Here is a 20,556-nt window from a genome sequence, read left to right as displayed (position 1 = left end):
GTAAATATGAAAACATTGTCAATATGTACACGTGCTATATGTATCGATTATACTCATACCTAGTTCAATGTGTCCCTCTAATCGTAACCAATCTTTACTCCTGCGTATGTTTGGGACTCGGACAAAGTTTATATCTTTTTCATCAGCATGATGTGTCATCACAGCATAGGTCTTTTACCAAAGCGCCAATGGTACGTACGTTCTAGTTATTCTGTGGACTTTGTGAGTAACAGAACAGAGAGGTAAGTTGAGAATATAATTTTTGTTGACAATACTAAGTAATGAAATAAATCGTAACAGGCAGTGACGTAAATTGGTCATTCTGGTGCGAAATTTCGGTCACGATTGATAACCTAGTCACATGGACTCCATCTTTATTGATTTTCAAGTGTTCTGAAAACATTGTATGCAAACATTCCTTGAACAATGAAAACGCTAACTGTGGAGAAGATGATCTAAGACAGTCAATTTCCTCTATTATCCAACTACCATCGTGACATTTTAAAGAATAAACGCCTATTAAATAATTTCCCTGATTATACCTTCGGTTTTTCGATGGTGTCAGATATTTTCGATCGGGTGGGCAGAAGCTTCAAATTCATACATTACGGTGGCCAGCTATGAATAAGACATTAGACATTATATGAGTTCTTATCCTCTCTAACCCCTTTCACTCCCGATTTTCCTCTTACCTCTTTCACCTTCTATGTCGTCTTTTACTTTCTTATGCCTTCTAATTTAATTTCTTCTCTCTTCATTCCAGGCCCATAGACAGAATTTTATTTGGGAGGGGCTCATCCCTTGTCATCTAAAGACGAAAAAGTGGGGAGGGTGGAGATGTTTGTAAATAGAACATTAAGTATATATATATATAATAAATATGCTCCGCGTGCGCATGTCCACTTTATGCACAGTAAGGCTAATTGGGACTGGACCTACAGTTTAAAGTGGGATCCGAACCACTATGTGCATCCACCGGGTATCGAACCCGAGACCCTTTGATTACAAAGCTTCTTGATTCTTGTGGTCTTGCACATACAATGATAGTACTTTCAGTAGTTATAGAGAGTCTTAAAATATATCAAATCCCATCATAAATAACTACTTTCCTTGGCAAATTACTTACCAATCCTTCAAACTTGAACCTCCCACAACTCGATCGGGGACAATCTCTACTTATTTTTATGACACAACAAAACACTAGTATATTTCTCAACAAGCACTTGAACAGGATTAAACTATGAAGCGACCCAACATAGTCAAAAACTCAAAAACACAGTCCAGTTTTAGTATTCGAAACAAAAGTGTACTTGTGGAACACAAGAAATCTGAAAAACTACCGAATACTTCGCATCTAAAAGAGAGAAAGCCATGGGTGTTAATTTTTCAAAATCATTGGGTGGGCTCAAACATTTGAATTATAAGTCTATAAAATAACACATACGTTATATTGAAAGGGCTCGGGCCTCACGGGCTCACACAAATTTGCGCCACTGTGCAGAGTCGCCATACATTTTGTAAATAAATTATTGAATGTAGCTGTGGTATGATAAACTTAATTGAATTCAACTGGAACAGTGGCGACTCGTGGCTTTTTCGGAGTGTAGGAAGAAGTTATAGTAAACCGAGGAAGGTTCGAAAAATGAGTTCAATTACATTTGCACGTCTTGCTTGTACTACCCAAGGTAGATAGAGATTAGGTAAAGCCATCCGAAGATTGCCGATCTTGCACGAACGCGTGACGTCACCAGAGAGGGAGTGAGCTCGGCTGAAGCAGACGGCTCCTAGCATTTATATGGGAGATTCAGAGAGCGAATGTATATTATTACTTTTAGAAGGGGGAAAATATTAATTGTCATCCTCCAAGATGGTATTGAGGCATCTTTTTAATGATTAGTAACATAAATGAAAACTTGCTACTTTTAAAAGGGGGCAATGTACATGTGAAAAAATGTATTTTGAAAATCCATATTCCTGAAACTTTCTGACCGATGCGCTACAAAGAAAGTTGCGTGTTCTCCTTTAGAATTTCGTCATTTTACAAATCGTAATATAATTTTAACAAAAACGTGGCATGCTAAAGAAGTATTAAAGAGTTTAAAAAAATAATTGATTAATAGACTTAGTTTATTTTACTTCGCTCATCTGTCACATATGGCTAATCGGAAAGATGAGGATGCGTGATGATATGATGAAATTGAAGAAAGGAAAGTAGACCCATGCCCGGGCGGGGATTCGAACCGGGGGCCCTTGGCATCGTAAAGCGTTGTGCTAACCACTTCGCCATGGAGGTCAGCATTTCAAGGAAATAAACAGAAAATGACAATCATATGGCATCTATCTTTTAATATGCGAGAAACATTTGCGAGGATGTTATTGAAGTAACAAATAATTATTACTAGACATTGTGATGAAAATTATTAATATATCTGAAATATCGAGAGTTGACCTTGCAGTCTCTAAATGTACTTTTATGGTTACGCAAAACCTTTACTCAAAATTGCTAATGTAAATTTATAAGCTATTAAAATTTAGAAGTTATTCCTGTTCGAAAAAAGAAACTGCCAAGTCAAATTAATATTTCATATAAATACATATATTTTTCTTTCATGAGGCCAGGACAGTATTTGGAGGGGACGGTGGCTTGGGAAGGCTATAGTCACGCATCTCGATCTGCAAAGGGGCTTCCAGTAGGAAAACATCGTCCAGAAGAAGGGGCGAAATCATTCTTTTTAAATGGCTCAAGAATACAAAGATATAAGTGGACATTTGACAAGCGTAGTCTAAAACTTGCAACTGAAATCGTACATTTGTGTGTGTGTGTGTGGGGGGGGGGGGCTACGTGAGGTAACACAGTGGAATATGATTCACAATACTAAAATTAAAATAAATATGTGGGAACAATATAAATCAAAATATGTTGTAGCTAGTGAAGGCGCAATAGAAAAGATGGAGGGGTAAATCATATTTTCCCGGGGCAATCATGTTTATTATTCCGTTACATACGACACAAAAATGCATATTTTGGCTAAAAGAACATTCATTCATTTATTTATTTTTGTCGTTTTACTGGGGGCAGATGAGAGAGAGAGAGAGAGAGAGAGAGAGAGAGAGAGAGAGAGAGAGACAGAGAGAGAGAGAGAGAGAGAGAGAGAAATTGTCGAACGAGAATAGGGGGCGTTCCTGCCCCACCCCTGTAGTGTGGTCACTGCCTATAGCTATGCTGGAGAAGAATGCACCAATTAATACGTTATTAAATAAAACAGATACTTTTAAAACTTTTAATCAAATTATTTGTGAACTATGTTTTAAATTTAGAGAGAGCACATACCTGTTTAATTCAATTTGGATGAGTTAACTTCTGAAACCTGCCATTTCCGAGCCTTCTTCCGGTGTAACTGCACTGCCCTATCTGTTGCGTTCAGGTGGCGGAACGAGCAGAATACTAATTAAAACAAATATGTGACAAATATATATATAAAAAAAACAACGTGTTGAAGCTATTGACGGCGCCAAAGAAAAGACAGAAGAGAAACGTGGAGAGTGCAGTGATATTTTACGGGAAGCAGTCACGTTTATTACACCCTTACATTTACATACCATATTAAAATGTTCTGCTTTTAGATCTCGCACAATGTCTTTTTCACATAAATGGGCAATTCCGCATTATTTATAACAATCTTGTCTTTGCGTTTACTTACGCAATTACCGACTGGAAAGGCTGTGATATTTTAGATTTCTTCCGTTAGTTTTCTGATAATAGTTTTCACAGCAAGAATAAAATAATCTTATTTTAAAACATACAGCAAAAAGAAATCCAACACGCTTAAGTTAAAACTCCCTTACATTGGAAGCCTGGAGAGAACAAAACAGGGGTTCCTTCGTACCACGATTTCTTGAAAACCATTTTACACATTTGAATCAACTTTGTGATAAATTGATTAGAAGGGATGAATCTTAACAGTAAAAGTTGCAACTTTTCCACTGCTACTATATTTTAGAAGATATTCGTTGTCAAATATCTCAATATTTGCATATGGAACCAGCCTTTTCCGTGCCGAGCTTCTCGATGATGACGTCATGTATACACGGACAACTGCGCATACGATCTGCGCCGCCGAACGAGCACTCCCTGGTACTACCATTGCATTTAGAATGTTAGCTGCAGGCATATTTAAATGTGAACCTATAGAAATCGACGAAAATAACATTGACGATATTTCAGATTTTGCAAGAATTTATATTTTCTTCCCCCTCCCTGTCGTGCGGATTAACGATAATAAACATTGTTGCTAAAACTTCGAAAATATGCTAAATGCTTCTAAATTGTGGTAGGATTTATTATTAATTATTTTTTTTCCGGATAATTGTGATTCTGCATCTGCTTTTCTAGAGTTTTGAACTTGTGTTACTTATTTTTAACAGTTAAGTACTTGTGTAAATTTCCCCCCAAAATTGTTTAAAATGATGCAACAACAACATAAAGAGGTTTTAGAAAATTGTTTACCCCCAACTTTCTACCGATTTCCTACCATAAAATCTCGTGACGAACTAAATCGGGCAGGATGAAGAAAAGATAGAGGATGGATTATGACATGGTTGTATAAAAGCTTTCCGTTGGATCTGGATCGGCATACTCCCTTTCGTTTGAAACATGTCCGCTGGTGAAGTAGAAATAAGAATTATATGAGGGTTGTTCAAAATGTCATTTTTGAGCAACATGCTCCTTTCAATTAAGTATATCTCGGGAACGAATGAAGATACAGAAGTGTTCTTGAGCTCCTTGTAAAGAGGAAGACGGTTGCATATTTTGAGATGATCAAATGTTGAAACTTAGTAAAATTTTAACACTCTGTTCAAATGTTCAAATTTAAGTTTGAAGAGCTCAAACTTTTCGCATTTTTGGATATTTTTAACTACCATCCTTCCTCTTCATACTGAGAAAGTTTTATCGAGGTGTTTCTTGATATAAGGGAGAAAACTTAGATTGAAATTTGTCCTGCATCGTTTTTTCCCCCTTCTGTTTTTTGGCTAACACAAAAATTTTCATAACTTGCCCACATCTGGTATCCACGAACGCGGCTAAAAATATGGAAACAGTAACGTATAAATTAGCAAAAACAGCACAGAATGAAGCCAATTATCAAGTGGAATATCATCTGTCCCTAAACAGTAAGTATATACAGTATATCCTTTAGCGCGACACAAATGAAGTCTCATCATAGGGACGCTGCAGCTCAGTTCATTGCTGATGCAAGACAAATTTTAATCTCATTTTTATCCCTTATATCAAAATACACCTCGATTTACAACGTGTTTAAGGATTTACATTTCGATGAAGTAATTCATGGTGCTGAAAAGAAGCTTAGGCTGGCTGCTTTCAAGATGATAGGAAACAATTTTCTTGGAAACCGCAAAGCTGAGAATTACAAAGAACTTGTAGAAAATATGGAGTCATGTGAAAAAATGAGATGCAACATGTCTTTCAAAATTCATTTTTACAATTAGATCCGATCATTTCCCAGAGAACTATGGTCAGTTACGAGCATGGACAACATTTCCATCAGGATATTGCAGGTATTGAGGAATGCTGCCAAAGACATTGATACGCACCCACTTATTGTATCATTTTAGGTGTTTAATATGTTTAAAATGTTAATTGTCTATTATGACGTAATTTGTTTTGTTCAATTGGGTAGTCTTTTATGGTTATGGACTAACCTTAAAACATTTGATTGTGGGTTGTGAGGTGAGAGATATTATGGATTTGACATAGACATAGATGCTATGTCTATGTGTGGTGATTTGGTGGATTGAAATTGTGTTTAATTTGTGTCAATTAAGCGTGTGTGATCTTCGAGAAGATATATAAGAATATAAGTAAGAAGTAAAGTAAAAGCCCGTTTAAGGTCTACAAACAGAGTCCAAATGGAAGAAGACTCAAACGATTGTCATAATGCTGCATTAATGCATGAAAATGCTAGTGTTCAAGTTAGTTATGTGGATCCCAATGTTCCTCCTTCTCCGGCGCAATATATCGAAGTGGATAACATCAATAGTGAGGAGTATCAATGTAATAATTCACAAGAAGGATCAATGTCTCAAAACACAGAAAATTGTATCAAATCTCAGAACAGAAGGATCCCCTATCAGAATTTATATGAACTCGACAGCTCTGGCCCATACATTGTCTTGATAGAGGGTATAGGGAAAAATATTGGAAATCTAGCTGGGGGAAGCCTAGGAAATAAATTTAGGAAGGCAGAAATACCAGTGAAACATATTGATCAATGTGGTCGTAATAGAGTTAGAATTACGTTTAAATCTGCTCTGGAGGCAAACAAATTCGTCAAAAATACAAAATTTCAAGCTGAGCTCTCGATCAAATCTCGTATACCGCAATCTTTACTTCAACGAGAAGGACTAGTTTACGGGATAGAATATGATGTTAGCGAGCAGGATGTACTTGATGGCGTTCAATCGCCTATCCCAGTCATTGACGTCAAACGCATGAAAAAGAAGTTGTGGAAAAATGATGGAACATTTTTGCTACGAGATACAAAACTTATATGTCTGACATTTTTGGGGCGTATAATTCCCCAAAAACTAATCATAAATAGCATGATATATGAAGTTAATCCAAGGCAAAAAGCTGTTCTTCAGTGCAGACAATGTTTCAGATATGCACACACGGCAACTCAGTGCCGTTCCCAACCAAAATGCGCAACCTGCGGAGATAATAAGCATGGTTCCTCCTGTAACCTACCAGTAAAATGCTCTAATTGCCAAGGAGCTCATTCAGCTCTTGATAAAAATTGTCCAATGTGGCAAAGAGAACAACAAATACAGGAGCGAATGGCGAACGATAATCTCTCTTACCGTGAGGTTAGAGAAATTATTGAAGGCACATATATACAACCACCATCTATAGAGGAAATTCTGAATCCCATTGTAAACAAAACAGATTTTCCTCCTATTCAGTTTCGTGCCCGACTAAATACTTCACCTAGAGGCTCAAAAATTCCAAATCATAATGCACAACCTACCCTTACATCTAAACCTATCATAATTGCAAATCACAGCCCCAACATTAATAAATGGCAAAATCATTCTGTTGGATCAAATTTAACTCCAGTTGCTTTAACGTTTCATCATCCTATTCCACATACATCAGGGAAGACGATAGAAGTACATAAAAATATCAGAGTGACACCAAAAGAAAAAAGGAAACATCCTAGGAAACCAAGGATACATACTCAATCCAACCCTTCCACAACATCAATTACAGATACTTCTTCTGCTGAATCAGAACCCAAGACCTCTTTAAATATAGCACAAAATGCTTATTCTAATTCTAGCTCCTCAAGGGTACAGCATGCTAATTCAATAGATAAAAACTTAGAACAATCATCCTCTTATCTCCCATCCGAAAATATTCAAGAGGTTTACACCTCATTATTAAAGACAATACCGCTTCTATGGTCTACTCTTGTGCAAATAAAAGAATTACAGCAACAGAAACTTCTTTTACAACATATTAATACCCTATCTACAAACCTGCTGGCCGTTTTACAGAATCTCACCTCATAATAAATCAATTATATAAAAGTTGACTAATATGACATTATTACTTCAATGGAATGTCAATAGTTTCTCTGCACGTAAACCAGATCTACTAAAACTAGTGACGGAAAGACACCCTTTAATACTATGTTTACAAGAAACTAAGGGTCGTCAGCAAGAAATATATAGAATTTCCCATTATCATTGTATAGGACCTCCATACAAAGATACGGAACGGGGAATTGGTATATATGTCCATGAAAAGGTAGCCTACCAGGAAATACAATTACATAAACATAAAAAACTATTCCAGAATTATAAAGTAGAAGCAAGAGCAATCCAAATTTACATAGCAGGATATAAAATTACGATAATCAATGTGTATATCCCTTCCAATTACAATTCTCAAAATATAAAACAAACTGATTTACAAGCTTTAACATTCAACATACCCAGTCCTTATTTAATTGTCGGGGACTTTAATGGGCATCACGATGCTTGGGGTATGCATGCAGCAGATAGACTTGGCACTAGTATAGTGGATTGGATGGACGACAACTCTTTCATCGTTTTAAATGATGGATCACCAACACATATACCTCGAAATGGAAGTAATCCAACATCAATTGATCTAACTATAACATCGGACTCATTATTCCCTCAATTTCAGTGGTTCATAGAGGATGAACTCCATGGTAGCGATCATTTTCCCATATATATTCGTGCCCAATTTTTACCAAGCCAACTTTTTCCCCCCGTCCAATTACCAATTCTCCGTTGGAAAACTAACAATGTAAAATGGGAATTATATAAAATATTAATAGATTCCTTTATTTTAAGAAAACATCTTACTTCCTCCCAGCCTATATCTTATTCACTGCTACTTCAATATATTACTAAAGCTTTAGATATACTAACCTCGCGTAAAAATACTCATTGTGAAACAATGTTTCCAAAGATACATTGGTGGACGACAGAATGTGAAGAGGCAAAATCAAATAGAAAAATCAGAGAAAAACAATATGCCTCATGTCCCAATCCTGAAAACCTCATATCATGGAAAAAGTCCGTAGCTCAAGCACGAAAAATATACTTACAAACCAAACGACAAGCATGGATTAACTACTGCAATTCGATAGACATGCAGGAATCATCCCGAAATATTTGGCATAAATTCAATTCTTTACGCAAACCACGTTCTCCTCAAAAAAGACCGATAGATGACAGTTGGCAACATCAATTTCTCTCCCAATTAACTCCACCATCTGTTCACCTACATTATGATAATAACGAGAATCTCCCTTCAAAATTTACAAAAGATTTTCCACCTGTAACCCGAGAGGAATTAACAACAATTCTTAAAAATGTGAAAAACACAGCACCAGGTCTTGATGGTATTCCGTACCAGGCCATAACACATTTACCGAATACCGGAACAGATATTCTTGTTTCACATTACAACAATATATATCAAACCGGCATAGTTCCGTTAGAATGGAAAAATCATGTAGTTGTTCCAATTTTAAAAGCAAACAAATCTCCGGACCATGCATCCTCATACAGACCAATAGTACTAATTTCAGTTTTGGAAAAAATATTTGAGCGCACAATGAAAAATAGACTATCCTATTTATTAGAACGCGAAAATTTTTTTCATTCCACACAATTTGGATTTCGAACTAATCTTAGTAGTCAAGATGCTATAGCCACTCTAACAGCAGCAATTCAAAATAGTAAAATTACACGTTCCTACTGTTTCAGTTTGTTTATAGATATTGAAAAAGCTTATGATTCTATAAATTTAAATAATCTTTGTCATAAATTAGAGAATCTTCATATACACCCAAAACTTTCAACAATTGTGTGGAATCTATATTCCAACAGGATTATATTCGGATGGTTCGCCGACAAACTAAGCGATCCTCGTTCCACTTCAATCGGCATACCTCAAGGCTCACCTCTGAGCCCTCTCTTATTTAATATCTATACGAATGAGATACATGCATTACCAATTCTACCATTTCATCCCCTTCAGTATGCAGATGATTTCTGTTTCTATAACATTACAGATGATGCTACTCAAGGTATAATAGCAATGCAGAATTTAATCGCCATCATAAGAGCGTGGTTTTTCAAAGAAGGATTATCCATCAGCGAAACAAAATCAAAAATTATTTGCTTTAATAATAAACGATTGGATACTCATCCTAACAATATACCACACATTTCTAATATCCCAGTAATAGAAACACATAAATATTTAGGTATACATTTTGACAGGCGATTCACATGGAATACACACATCACGCATTTAATCAATAAAGGCCGTAAAATAATAAATATACTCCGTAGTATCACAACAATTAAATGGGGTGGCCACCCCAAAATCTTACTGCTATTTTATAGGAATTGTTTTCGATCAAACTTTGAGTATGCAGCCTTTAGTTATGGGGGTGCAAAATTAAGTCTTTTAGACAAAATAGACATACTACAGAGAAAAGCTTTGAGGACCTGCTTAGGTGTCATGCAGTCCTGTCCTAATGTCAGTGTATATATGGAAAGCAGAGAAACTAGTTTGACACATAGACGGATCCAATTAACAATAAAATTTCTGCTCAAAACCTGGGAAAATCATTCGCACCCATTCAATAAATTATTTGAAATACAAAAACAATGGACAGAAAATAAAGCAATAGATCCTAAACACACATTCTTTTATTTTGTATATTGCCAATACATAGACCTGGAATCACGTGCAAAGTCTTTTACCTTCCAACATCCTTTAATTTATCAATTAGACATACCCTTATATACCCAATGCAATATCCATTTCAGGGATTTAGGAAGACATATCATGTATAAAGAGAAATGGCCAACACACCTAATCATATATACTGATGGATCCAAAGACCGCCTAGGTGTGGGTTGTGCTTATTTCATTCCAGATCAAAATATAAACAAACAATTCCGTTTACCACCTGACACTTCTATTTTCACTGCAGAAAGTTATGCAATATATAAAGCTCTCACATACGCTATCCATAATAATTACACAAAAATTCTCATCATAACAGATGCTTTAAGCGTATTAATGGCGCTGAGTTCCTCATATCCTCAGATTTGTAAACATCCTTTATTCATCATACTTATAATCCAACAAACTCAGTATGCTAATGGAAGAAATATCAACGTCCAGTTTAGTTACGTAAAGGCTCACCAAGTAAACACGGGAAATGAACGTGTGGACACATATGCCAAAGCCGCTCGATCATCGGAAACTACCTCACTTGCGAGACTTCCATACACGGACCTTCTTCCAAGAGTTAAATATAAACTTCAAGAAAAATGGAAACAGTGGTGTATAGAACAATTTCAATCCACGGGCAACACATATAAATGGTTTGCAGAACATTCACAAAACAAACCTTGGTACTACCCATATAATTTTCCAAGATCAGTTATTACTTTTATAATACGTCTAAGTACAGGTCATGTTCGCACTAATGATCATTTATCACGACTACATATTACAACAAAACAAGCCTGCGCATGTGGAGAAGATAATCAAGATGCTACACATCTCTTTTTACAATGTCCCAATTTCGACAGAGAACGAGATAAATTATATAGTGGTTTACGTCGAAATAGAATTCCATTCCCTACATCTCTTACTGCCCTGCTCACGGACCCTACTCCTCCCACCATATGGCTTCTTTATGGATATGCAAGAAGATGTAATTTGACGATCTAACAAACAGTATAAATAAATATCAATAGATGTTTTTTTTTTCATTCTTGTGAAATATAAGTGAATAGCGAACTAAATACATAAAAAAAAAAATAAAAAAAAAACTCAGGAAGATGACTAAAATCGACTACCAGTTGATAGGGTCAGAAAAAGAAGAAGAAGAAGATATTATGGATGTTGCTGGAATAATGGGAGTGATTTTGGAAATGTGAATGTGGTAATTTGTGTAGTGAAGAATAATTATGATTTTAATACAATTTTGTTTCTAATAAGGAGTTTAATTGCGAGTGCAAGTGTAATATATTAACATTAACTGACTTCTAAATATATTTTTGTGTGCGAGAGTTGGTAAGGTTTACGTAAGCATATCCTTATCTGATTTCCCACAACCTGAGGGCTTCATAGTAGGCTGATAAGTCTCAGGATCGCCGTTGAGGAATAAACGTTAGTAGTTCCATTGAGAATAATCCGGGGAACGTAGCAGGTGTAAACTTTTTGGCGCCGCAACGCGGGACTCGATAAATGTGTTTGAGTAGGGTATGCAGAAGCGTAATTTAAGAAGTGATAGCCGTAAGTTAAAAATGGATACTTTAAGTTGCTGTTCCGATAAAGGGAAAGCTGATGATGAAGAGGTCGAGTGCAACGATTGTAAAAGAAAGTTCCACTTACGCTGTGCTGGTTATCCTTTGCCAAAATCGCAGTATAAGGGGGAAGAATTGAAATGTCTTATTTGTAAAGAGAAGGGTAACAAAGGAAGTCCTTGTTTGGAACAGTTGTTTCAAACCCTGATGGAGAAAATGGAAATGGGAAGAAAATAAGATAAAGAGAAACAGGAAAGGATAAGAAAAGAAGATAAAGAGGAACAGGAAAGGATAAGAAAAGAAGATAAAGAGGAACAGGAAAGGATAAGAAAAGAAGATAAAGAGGAACAGGAAAGGATAAGAAATGAACAAGATAGAAAAAGAAATGAAGATAAAGAGGAACAGGAAAGAATCAGAAGAGAACATAAAGAGGAACAGGAAAGAACCAGAAGAGAACATAAAGAGGAACAGGAAAGGATAAGAAATGAACAAAAAAGAATCAGAAGAGAAGATAAAGAGGAACAGGAAAGGATAAGAAATGAACAAGAAAGAATCAGAAGAGGAGATAAAGAGGAACAGGAAAGGATAAGAAATGAATAAGAAAGAAAAAGGAATGAAGAAAGAGGAGAATTGATGAAGCTGCTCAGTCAAGATAAGGAAGAATTATTATTTAGAATAGAAGAGGGGCGAAAGGAATGTAGAGAAATTAAGGAGACTCTGAGGAAGGAAATTGCGTGTGAGAGGCAGCAAGTAGCTGAATTAATACTAAAGCTGGAAGAAAAACAAAAGGAGGATTATGAAAAGTGGAACTTAGACTTGACACAGGAGAAAACATCTAGAGAAGCTAAAGAAAAGGAAATGGAAAATGAAATTGAGAAATTGAGGGGACGAATAGAGAGTGTTGAAATAATTGCAAGGCCAGAACCAACACAGAGTTCCTCAGAATTACTTGATAATTTAGAGCTAAATCAAAGAAGGCAAGAAAGGAAACTTGAAGAAGTTACGGAGAAAGTCGCATCTGTAGATAGGCAGGTCGATCAACTACAGATGTTAATGGCAGGCTGTCGGGTTCTAGAACCTTCTCAAAATGGTGAAGCTGTGTTTCAACCCGGAATGAACCGTTCAACAACGAGAGGTAATTCCAAGGGGAAGATGAGGAAAAGGAATCGTTACTCGTCAAGTTCTTGCTCTACAGTTTCCTCTAGTTCTGAGGAAACTGAAACTAGGAAAATTACAAAGCCCAGGAAGAGACATAATAATGGAAAGTCTGAGAGATGGGGACAGGATGAGATATCTCGTGACAATGCCTATAAGAATACTTCCTACAAATCTTTTCGCATGTCTGATGTTAACGCTCTTTCAAAGTTTGCTGGAGAGATTAATACTGTCTCTGCTGAGAGGTATTTAAAAGAGCTAATAACATACCTGGATCTAATGAATGTCCCTATGATTTTTAGATTGAAGTTATTGCCCTCTCTTATGGTAGGAAAGGCTAAGGCGTGGTTTGTTGCAAATGAGAAGAAGTGGAAGACTTTTGAACATTTTTGTGCTGCCTTTAGAAAACAATATGCCTCTGCTGATGCCAAGCAAAGGGAAATGCAGACGGTGAGAAACAAACGGTATTCGAGGAGCTGTGGCCTCTCACTTGAAGGATATTGCTGGGACACATATGGCTCTTATTGTAATCTTGTGGATAGCGTTGACCAAAGCGAAGCACTGAACTTGGTTATTAGTCAACTTCCGCTGCGAGTGCATCAGTTGGTACTTACTTGCGATCCACGCAACATGGACCAACTTACCAGTTTCTTGGGAAGATATGAAGCCTCGGAGCAACTTGAGGGATGGAGGAGAGAAAATCCGAGATTCGAGGACAGAAGAGCCAACCAAGCTAGAGTTAGGCAATTGACGTTCTCCAGTAATCAACCCAATTCAGCAAAGATGCCTGCAGGTACCGGAAGATCTGATAATGAGAACTTAAGTGGTAGCGCTCGACAAAGTAACAATCCTTCAGGAGAAGAAAATAGAAGCGGGTTCTACAGAAGAAGGAACTGCGAGGGATCACAGCGATCTTCTGGAGAAGAGAGAAGAACGCCATTCCGAAGAAAAAGTTCGTATGGTAATAATAATTTCTCCCCACATCGCTATAACCGGTATAGAGGTAACTACAATTGGAGGAGGAAAGAAAGTGCTACACAGACGGAAGATTTCGATAGTGGAGAAACTAGTGTTAAACAATTAGATGTTACCACTTGGAATACGTCTGCCCCGTCCTACACTCCAAGAAACTGAGAAGCAGTTGAAGAGTTGAGTGGATGGCCTCAGAGTTTGAAAAAGAAAATTTACTCCATTTTCATTTTGTTAATTTTCTTTTTGTTTGTGGGAGGATGCCATGATACGCACCCACTTATTGTATCATTTTAGGTGTTTAATATGTTTAAAATGTTAATTGTCTATTATGACGTAATTTGTTTTGTTCAATTGGGTAGTCTTTTATGGTTATGGACTAACCTTAAAACATTTGATTGTGGGTTGTGAGGTGAGAGATATTATGGATGTTGCTGGAATAATGGGAGTGATTTTGGAAATGTGAATGTGGTAATTTGTGTAGTGAAGAATAATTATGATTTTAATACAATTTTGTTTCTAATAAGGAGTTTAATTGCGAGTGCAAGTGTAATATATTAACATTAACTGACTTCTAAATATATTTTTGTGTGCGAGAGTTGGTAAGGTTTACGTAAGCATATCCTTATCTGATTTCCCACAACCTGAGGGCTTCATAGTAGGCTGATAAGTCTCAGGATCGCCGTTGAGGAATAAACGTTAGTAGTTCCATTGAGAATAATCCGGGGAACGTAGCAACATCGATGTGCATTGTTAGAACTCCAACTGAGAAACATCTGATGATTTATACAAGGTGTGTGCAAAGAAGTGTTGTACGTACAAGAGAGCTCACAGTGATATAATGTGTTAATTGTGTGCTTCAACTTTACATTCAAATTGTAATGACTAGAGAATTTAGGGATATTGAGACTGTGTTGCAAGTTGCCCATATCAGTATGTAGTGTCCTTCATAATCTTGGTTATCTGAGCTAATCACATGTTTTAATTGTTAGTTTGGAACTCAGCATATCGAAATCATTATGAAGTGGTTTATTTCATTTCCGAAACATACCAAAAGTTGAAATTTGTAGGACAGTGTTACTGGCAATTCCAAATTTGGCGCATGTGGTTGTACTGGTGAGATATTTATCTTATAATTTATATTTTTAATTCCTTAGAGGAGCCTACAGAAATGAACATTATCTTACCGGAGAGAGGGCTGTCAGGCCCACCACTTCTATTTATTTTTTCGATTTTTCAACTGTGAAAATTGTTATAAAATGAAAATAAATTTGCATTGTTTGCTAGGATGTTCCCAAAATTTCTGTATAGCGTTTATTCATAAAAACGTAAATGTGATATAAATAGGAGGCAAAATGCACTTGGTAGACCATCAGGCGCCAACTTTGAATACGTGTCATGCCAGTGACAGTGTATAATTGGCTGGTAATGATGATAATTTTTGTAATTATTATAATTAATAAACAACTGCACCTCCACAAACAAACAAGCATTTAATAAAAATTATTATGCTTTTTGTGAGTTTTAGTGAATAATAAGACCTCCTCCACCCTTAGCTAACTAAGTTTCTCATATGGCACGGGTAAGCTAGGGTTTACACAAAGTGTACATTAAATATTGCCAATGGTTGTGATACCTTTGGAGCAAGTGGTTTGGGCTCGTGTGAAGTTGGCATCACCATTTTGAATTACAAATTCTTGCCAAAACATGTGTGCACAAATTTTGGAATAGCGCGCACAAATAAACACAAACTATGTACTAAATATCGGTATAGCTACTTGTTTTTTTTTTTTTGTTTTGCTCGTGTGGTTGTGCCAACTTCACGTGCTGAAGCAACGTATAAGCTCAACCTGGCTTATAACGGCTGTTGGATTTTTGATTTGATTTATTTTACTTTCGCTTTTCTGCCACTTTTGGCTAATTGATGATGATGAGTGATGATATGATGATATTGAAGTTACAGTTATGTAGTGTTATCCGTCCATGCCACTATCTTCTCCTAAGTTTTTCCTGCGATTGTTGATTATTGTTCTTCAATAAATCACTCAAAATAGGCTGCATTTTTTTGTCTTTTGGTGTCTAAGGGGTACAGAACTTTTCAAGCAAGAAACAAAAATATTTGCTGCAGTAGCTCGTCATATCTCGTTTCTAGAAGATATGACATAGTCTCGTCGTTTCCTTGTAATCAAGGAGCCCCGGGTTCGATACCCAGTGGAAGCCCTTAGTGGTTCGGATCCTACTTTAAACTGTAGGTAATGCCCGGTCACAATTAACCTTATTGTACGTAAAGTACACTTAAAACACCAACTCAATAAATCAATCAATCAATCAAAGTATCAGTGTCACTACTAACGTCACTATGTGTAAATCTATACATAGGACGTGAAAGAGATAATGTAAACAATACATTAAGTTACTTACGTACTATTTTTAAGTTTGTTATTAATATAATGTGGATATCATATTACTGTATGTTTCTCTATTTTCAGCATTTTCCCAACGTTCATGATATGGAAGCATGATGTACGTGAATGCATTCACGTTCATATTCAGTGTTTGCCTTGGAATTAGCAGTTCTGTGCTGTTAACCCCGAGGGACACAGAGATGCCCAACAAGGTCCTAGAAATTGTGTCATCTATATGTCTGGAGTATCTTCAAACGGCGCGACGACTCTCCATCATAGATTCAACTTCCCAAGTCACCACAATGCCTCTCCTAAGACATTTCCACGAAATGAACTTGGCTTCCGTTATTCATCGGCTATCTTCTTCACACGAATTCAAAATTACTGAAGACGACTATATTGAAAATCAAAACCTTGGAAGAAGTAAATTTGTGTTTATATTATTGGATAATATCAGATATATTGGTGCGATTTTCTCTAATGCACAGAAAACTTTTAACTGGAATTCAAATGCTAAATTTGTATTCATCCTTATGATGAATGAATTGGAGTGGAATTCATCAGTGGAATTTCAAAAATTTTACGATGCATGTCGAAGTGAAAGAGTGTTCTATTTTATAATAATTTCAGGAACCCGTTGTATGAATTTCTATAATTCAGTGAACAATATACCCGAAATAAACTGTATTTTCGTTGCTCTGAAAGTGTCTCCTATCCAAGTTCTAAATTTTACAAGTAGCAGTGTTAAAGCGGTAAGTGACTTAATTACAAAAATAGGTTTTCCTACAAATATGATGCAGAACCTTCAAAGGCTCAAGCTGAAAGCATCTGGCTATCGTACACAAGACAGCTTATTTTCGGGAATTAAGGCGGTGTCTAAGAAACGGCATGTATTTACTGGTCCTTATGGCTGGCTTTTTCAAGAGATAAGTCACCAGATGAACTTCACGACACCTCGCACATACGTGCGTAAAAAACTTGGTAAACGATTACCGAACGGAACATGGACTCATCTGCTCGCAGATATTGCCGAAAGGCGCGCCGACGTTGCTCTAAACGGGTTAGTAATGACTGAAGAGAGGAATCGCAACATGGAATTTTTCCACCCTTTGAAAATTGAACCGCTTGTGATAGTTGTGTCGAAGCAGCAGCGAACGCCACTATGGAAAGCTATATACTTGCCTTTCGTGCCACAGACATGGCTGTGCATTTCAGTTGCTTTCGGTCTCGTGACAATAGTCCTTCACTTGTACGAGCGATTCCGAAAAGATGAGAAACTGAGTGTCGTTCTGAACATTCTCACCCTATTCTCCGTTCTTTTGAAAATCTCAAGCAGGCAGCCTAAGATTTGGACGCTGAGAACAATGTGGATCTTGTGGGCGTATTTCTCCATCGTAATAAGCAGCCTGTACGAAGCGAACGTGTACAACTTCCTAACGGTGCCCCATTTCTCCAAACAGATTAACACCTTCAAAGATATGGTTGACTTAGGCTATCACTTAGTTGGGAAAAAGGTTCATCAGACAATGTTGGAGGAGACTTCGAACTATCACCTGAAGAAGCTGTCTAAGTCGTTTACGGTTAACAGATCCTACGACATTCCTGATGTGAAAACAGGAGGCATCGGACTAATAACAAGCTCCATATTTGTAGAAATAGCCTCCGCAGAAGGCTCATGCTTGACCTGTGGTAATCCATTCCACGTTCTGGAGGAACACATGGGGATAACCCTGGTTTCAATGTTCGTACCCAAAAATTCTCCTTTCATTTCGCGGTTCAACACACTCACAAGGCGAGCGATGGAGTCAGGTATCCTGCAGAAGTGGTTTCAGATCCACAAAAACTCGCTCGCTTCAATGAGATGCTCCACGAATTGCAAGACCAGATCAGCTTTCAAGCTCACTCAGGTTCAGATGCACTTTCTAGTTCTGGCTTTTGGTTCGGTTCTGTCGTTTTTAGTTCTTTTTTGCGAACTTCTGTTCGCCCAACGAAAGAGATGTCGATATACAATACGACAAGGTTGGAAACTGGCAAACGTACGCATTAAGTTGCATTAGGTCTCCATATATTTTAAAAAAATGTATTTACATACAATAAGCTCTTAAAGAACTGCTTGTGTGGTGTCGCCAGTGTAACCTGGAATTGTTTTCCCAAAAATGATCCTGCCTCACTATTTTCCTAAAAAGGAACAATCTCAATTCCGTTTATTCTCTTCAAAACAATCTTATCAAAAACTTTCCTATTAAAAAGATATTGGTGTTATGAACAAAAACTAAACTTTAATGTCAACATTACAAACACTACTACACTGCTCCACAAGACTTCAGGGACACCAGGTTGTTTCTGTACCTTATTGGTTTTCATAAGCCCTGATCAAGAGCATCCCAAACATGCTCGATAGGATTCAGGTCAGGTGAGCATTCAGAACTCAATACGGGTGATGTCTTCTGCTTCCAGGAATTCCGAAACAGTACATGCGCGGTTCATAAAGGAATTTCCAAGCCCGTGCCCAGATTTTTTTTCAAAGCAGGCGTGGGGAGTCAGATCCGATAATGTGAAAATAAGATAAAATCCAAAATCCTGTTGGATAAACAGATGTGTGCGAAATCATCCCAGACATGAGAGGAGCTTCATGTACGTATACACATACACCCACATTATATAAATATTAATACAGGTACGTATGTATAATATTCCAGGTACATTCCCTTATCAGCTGATTCTAAATGTCAAGAAATTATAAAATGGTTGAAATGTATTTAATTCTTGCTTTCTATTAATAATGAAAATGAACAATGATATGATCAATAATATTTCATAATTATATAATTCTTGCATTTGAGTTTTACTTGTATTGTGTATGTTGCTATTGGTGTAATCTCTTAATGGTCTCTCCAAGGAAATATTTCTTTATTGGAGGCCGGATTAAGGTTGGCGCTATTGATGCTGCAGCATTAGGCCCATTCCTGAAATAGGCCCAGATGAAAACAGGCGAGAATTTTCAGAAAGCCGAACAGGTTTTTTTCTTTTCTATATTAACCTGAAAATAAATTTTATAATGAAATTTGGAGCCAGAAATTCCGGACACCTAGACACAGCGTTACTTATTATACAGTTACTTTTATTCTTTGCGCTGTGACGTAACTATAACGTCGTTGCGTTTATTGTTCGCCTAAGATTTCAAGCATCAGGCCCAATTTCGTCTTAATCCGGCCTCTAGCTAGAGATTTCATCAAACAGATTTTCGCACCTTCTACATAGAATTTGCACCTTCCATACCTAGATGTAGTTGACATATTTATATATTAAGGAAATATTATCTACCTATGATTCGAGAGGTGTGTGGTATTTTCACATCTGCAAATTACATTGCAAATTGATGGTTCTAATATACTGCGGATTAGATGGTTATTATTGTACATTGTTATCCATTGGTGTAGCAACATATTGCAAAGCCTCGCCCCGTTCTTTAAAATTTACATCTGAAAGTACATTGATACAAAATCCTCAGGCATACGTCAGCAAAGGTATTATGAAATTTAAATACCGTATTTGTTCTAATTCCAGGCACAATATTTTCTCGGGTCTTTGATCTTGAAAATTTAGGTGAACCTTGGATTCGGTGGCGTATGAATCAGAGTATGTATGCATAAACAGGGGTAGGAAAATACAGGACGGCTGAAAATATTAACCTGCTGCCTGAATTTTCAAATTCAGTGCTAAAAAGTTTTTTTTAATAACGAGCACAGTATGTCTTTTTTTAATGTGTGTGTGTTTTCTGTATCACGTGTAACATTACATCATAATAATAAACATGCCATTATATTTTTTCACTGTTGATAAACGAATTTTGAAATCTGTGGCGATATGGTAGAGTCGGCCATGTATTAGAATAATTGCATAGTTTTTCATGTTGCTACCAGTTGAGCCTTCTCCAGGAAGGCCACTTGTGCAAGAATTAATTACTTTTAATCCAATCCAATTAATAAATTAAATGTTTTAAGATCGTATTTCAAAATTTTAGTTGTTTTCATTGCTTTCTTAGACCATATTTGCAAAAAAAAAAAAAAAAAAGGAGAGCTGGCTTTCCTGAGGAAAAGGGACTGGCACCTGAATTCTAACCCTGTGGGTAAAT

General features: G+C 36.7%; 1 protein-coding gene across 1 annotated transcript; it reads left to right on the top strand.

Moving 5' to 3' along the window:
- The first annotated feature begins 218 nt into the window (after positions 1–218).
- LOC145996906 (glutamate receptor ionotropic, NMDA 1-like) lies at positions 219–18,986 on the top strand. The gene is made up of 2 exons (XM_083133473.1): positions 219–242; positions 16,506–18,986. Exon 2 carries the CDS (start codon positions 16,535–16,537, stop codon positions 18,476–18,478), a length of 1,944 nt encoding a protein of 647 aa, XP_082989599.1. The 5' UTR covers positions 219–242; positions 16,506–16,534; the 3' UTR covers positions 18,479–18,986.
- The last annotated feature ends 1,570 nt before the right edge of the window (positions 18,987–20,556 follow it).

This window comes from Lepisma saccharinum, chromosome 13 (genome assembly GCF_977018435.1).
Source record: "Lepisma saccharinum chromosome 13, izLepSacc3.1, whole genome shotgun sequence".
Taxonomy (NCBI): domain Eukaryota; kingdom Metazoa; phylum Arthropoda; class Insecta; order Zygentoma; family Lepismatidae; genus Lepisma; species Lepisma saccharinum.
This window is presented reverse-complemented; position numbering and strand designations above follow the sequence as displayed.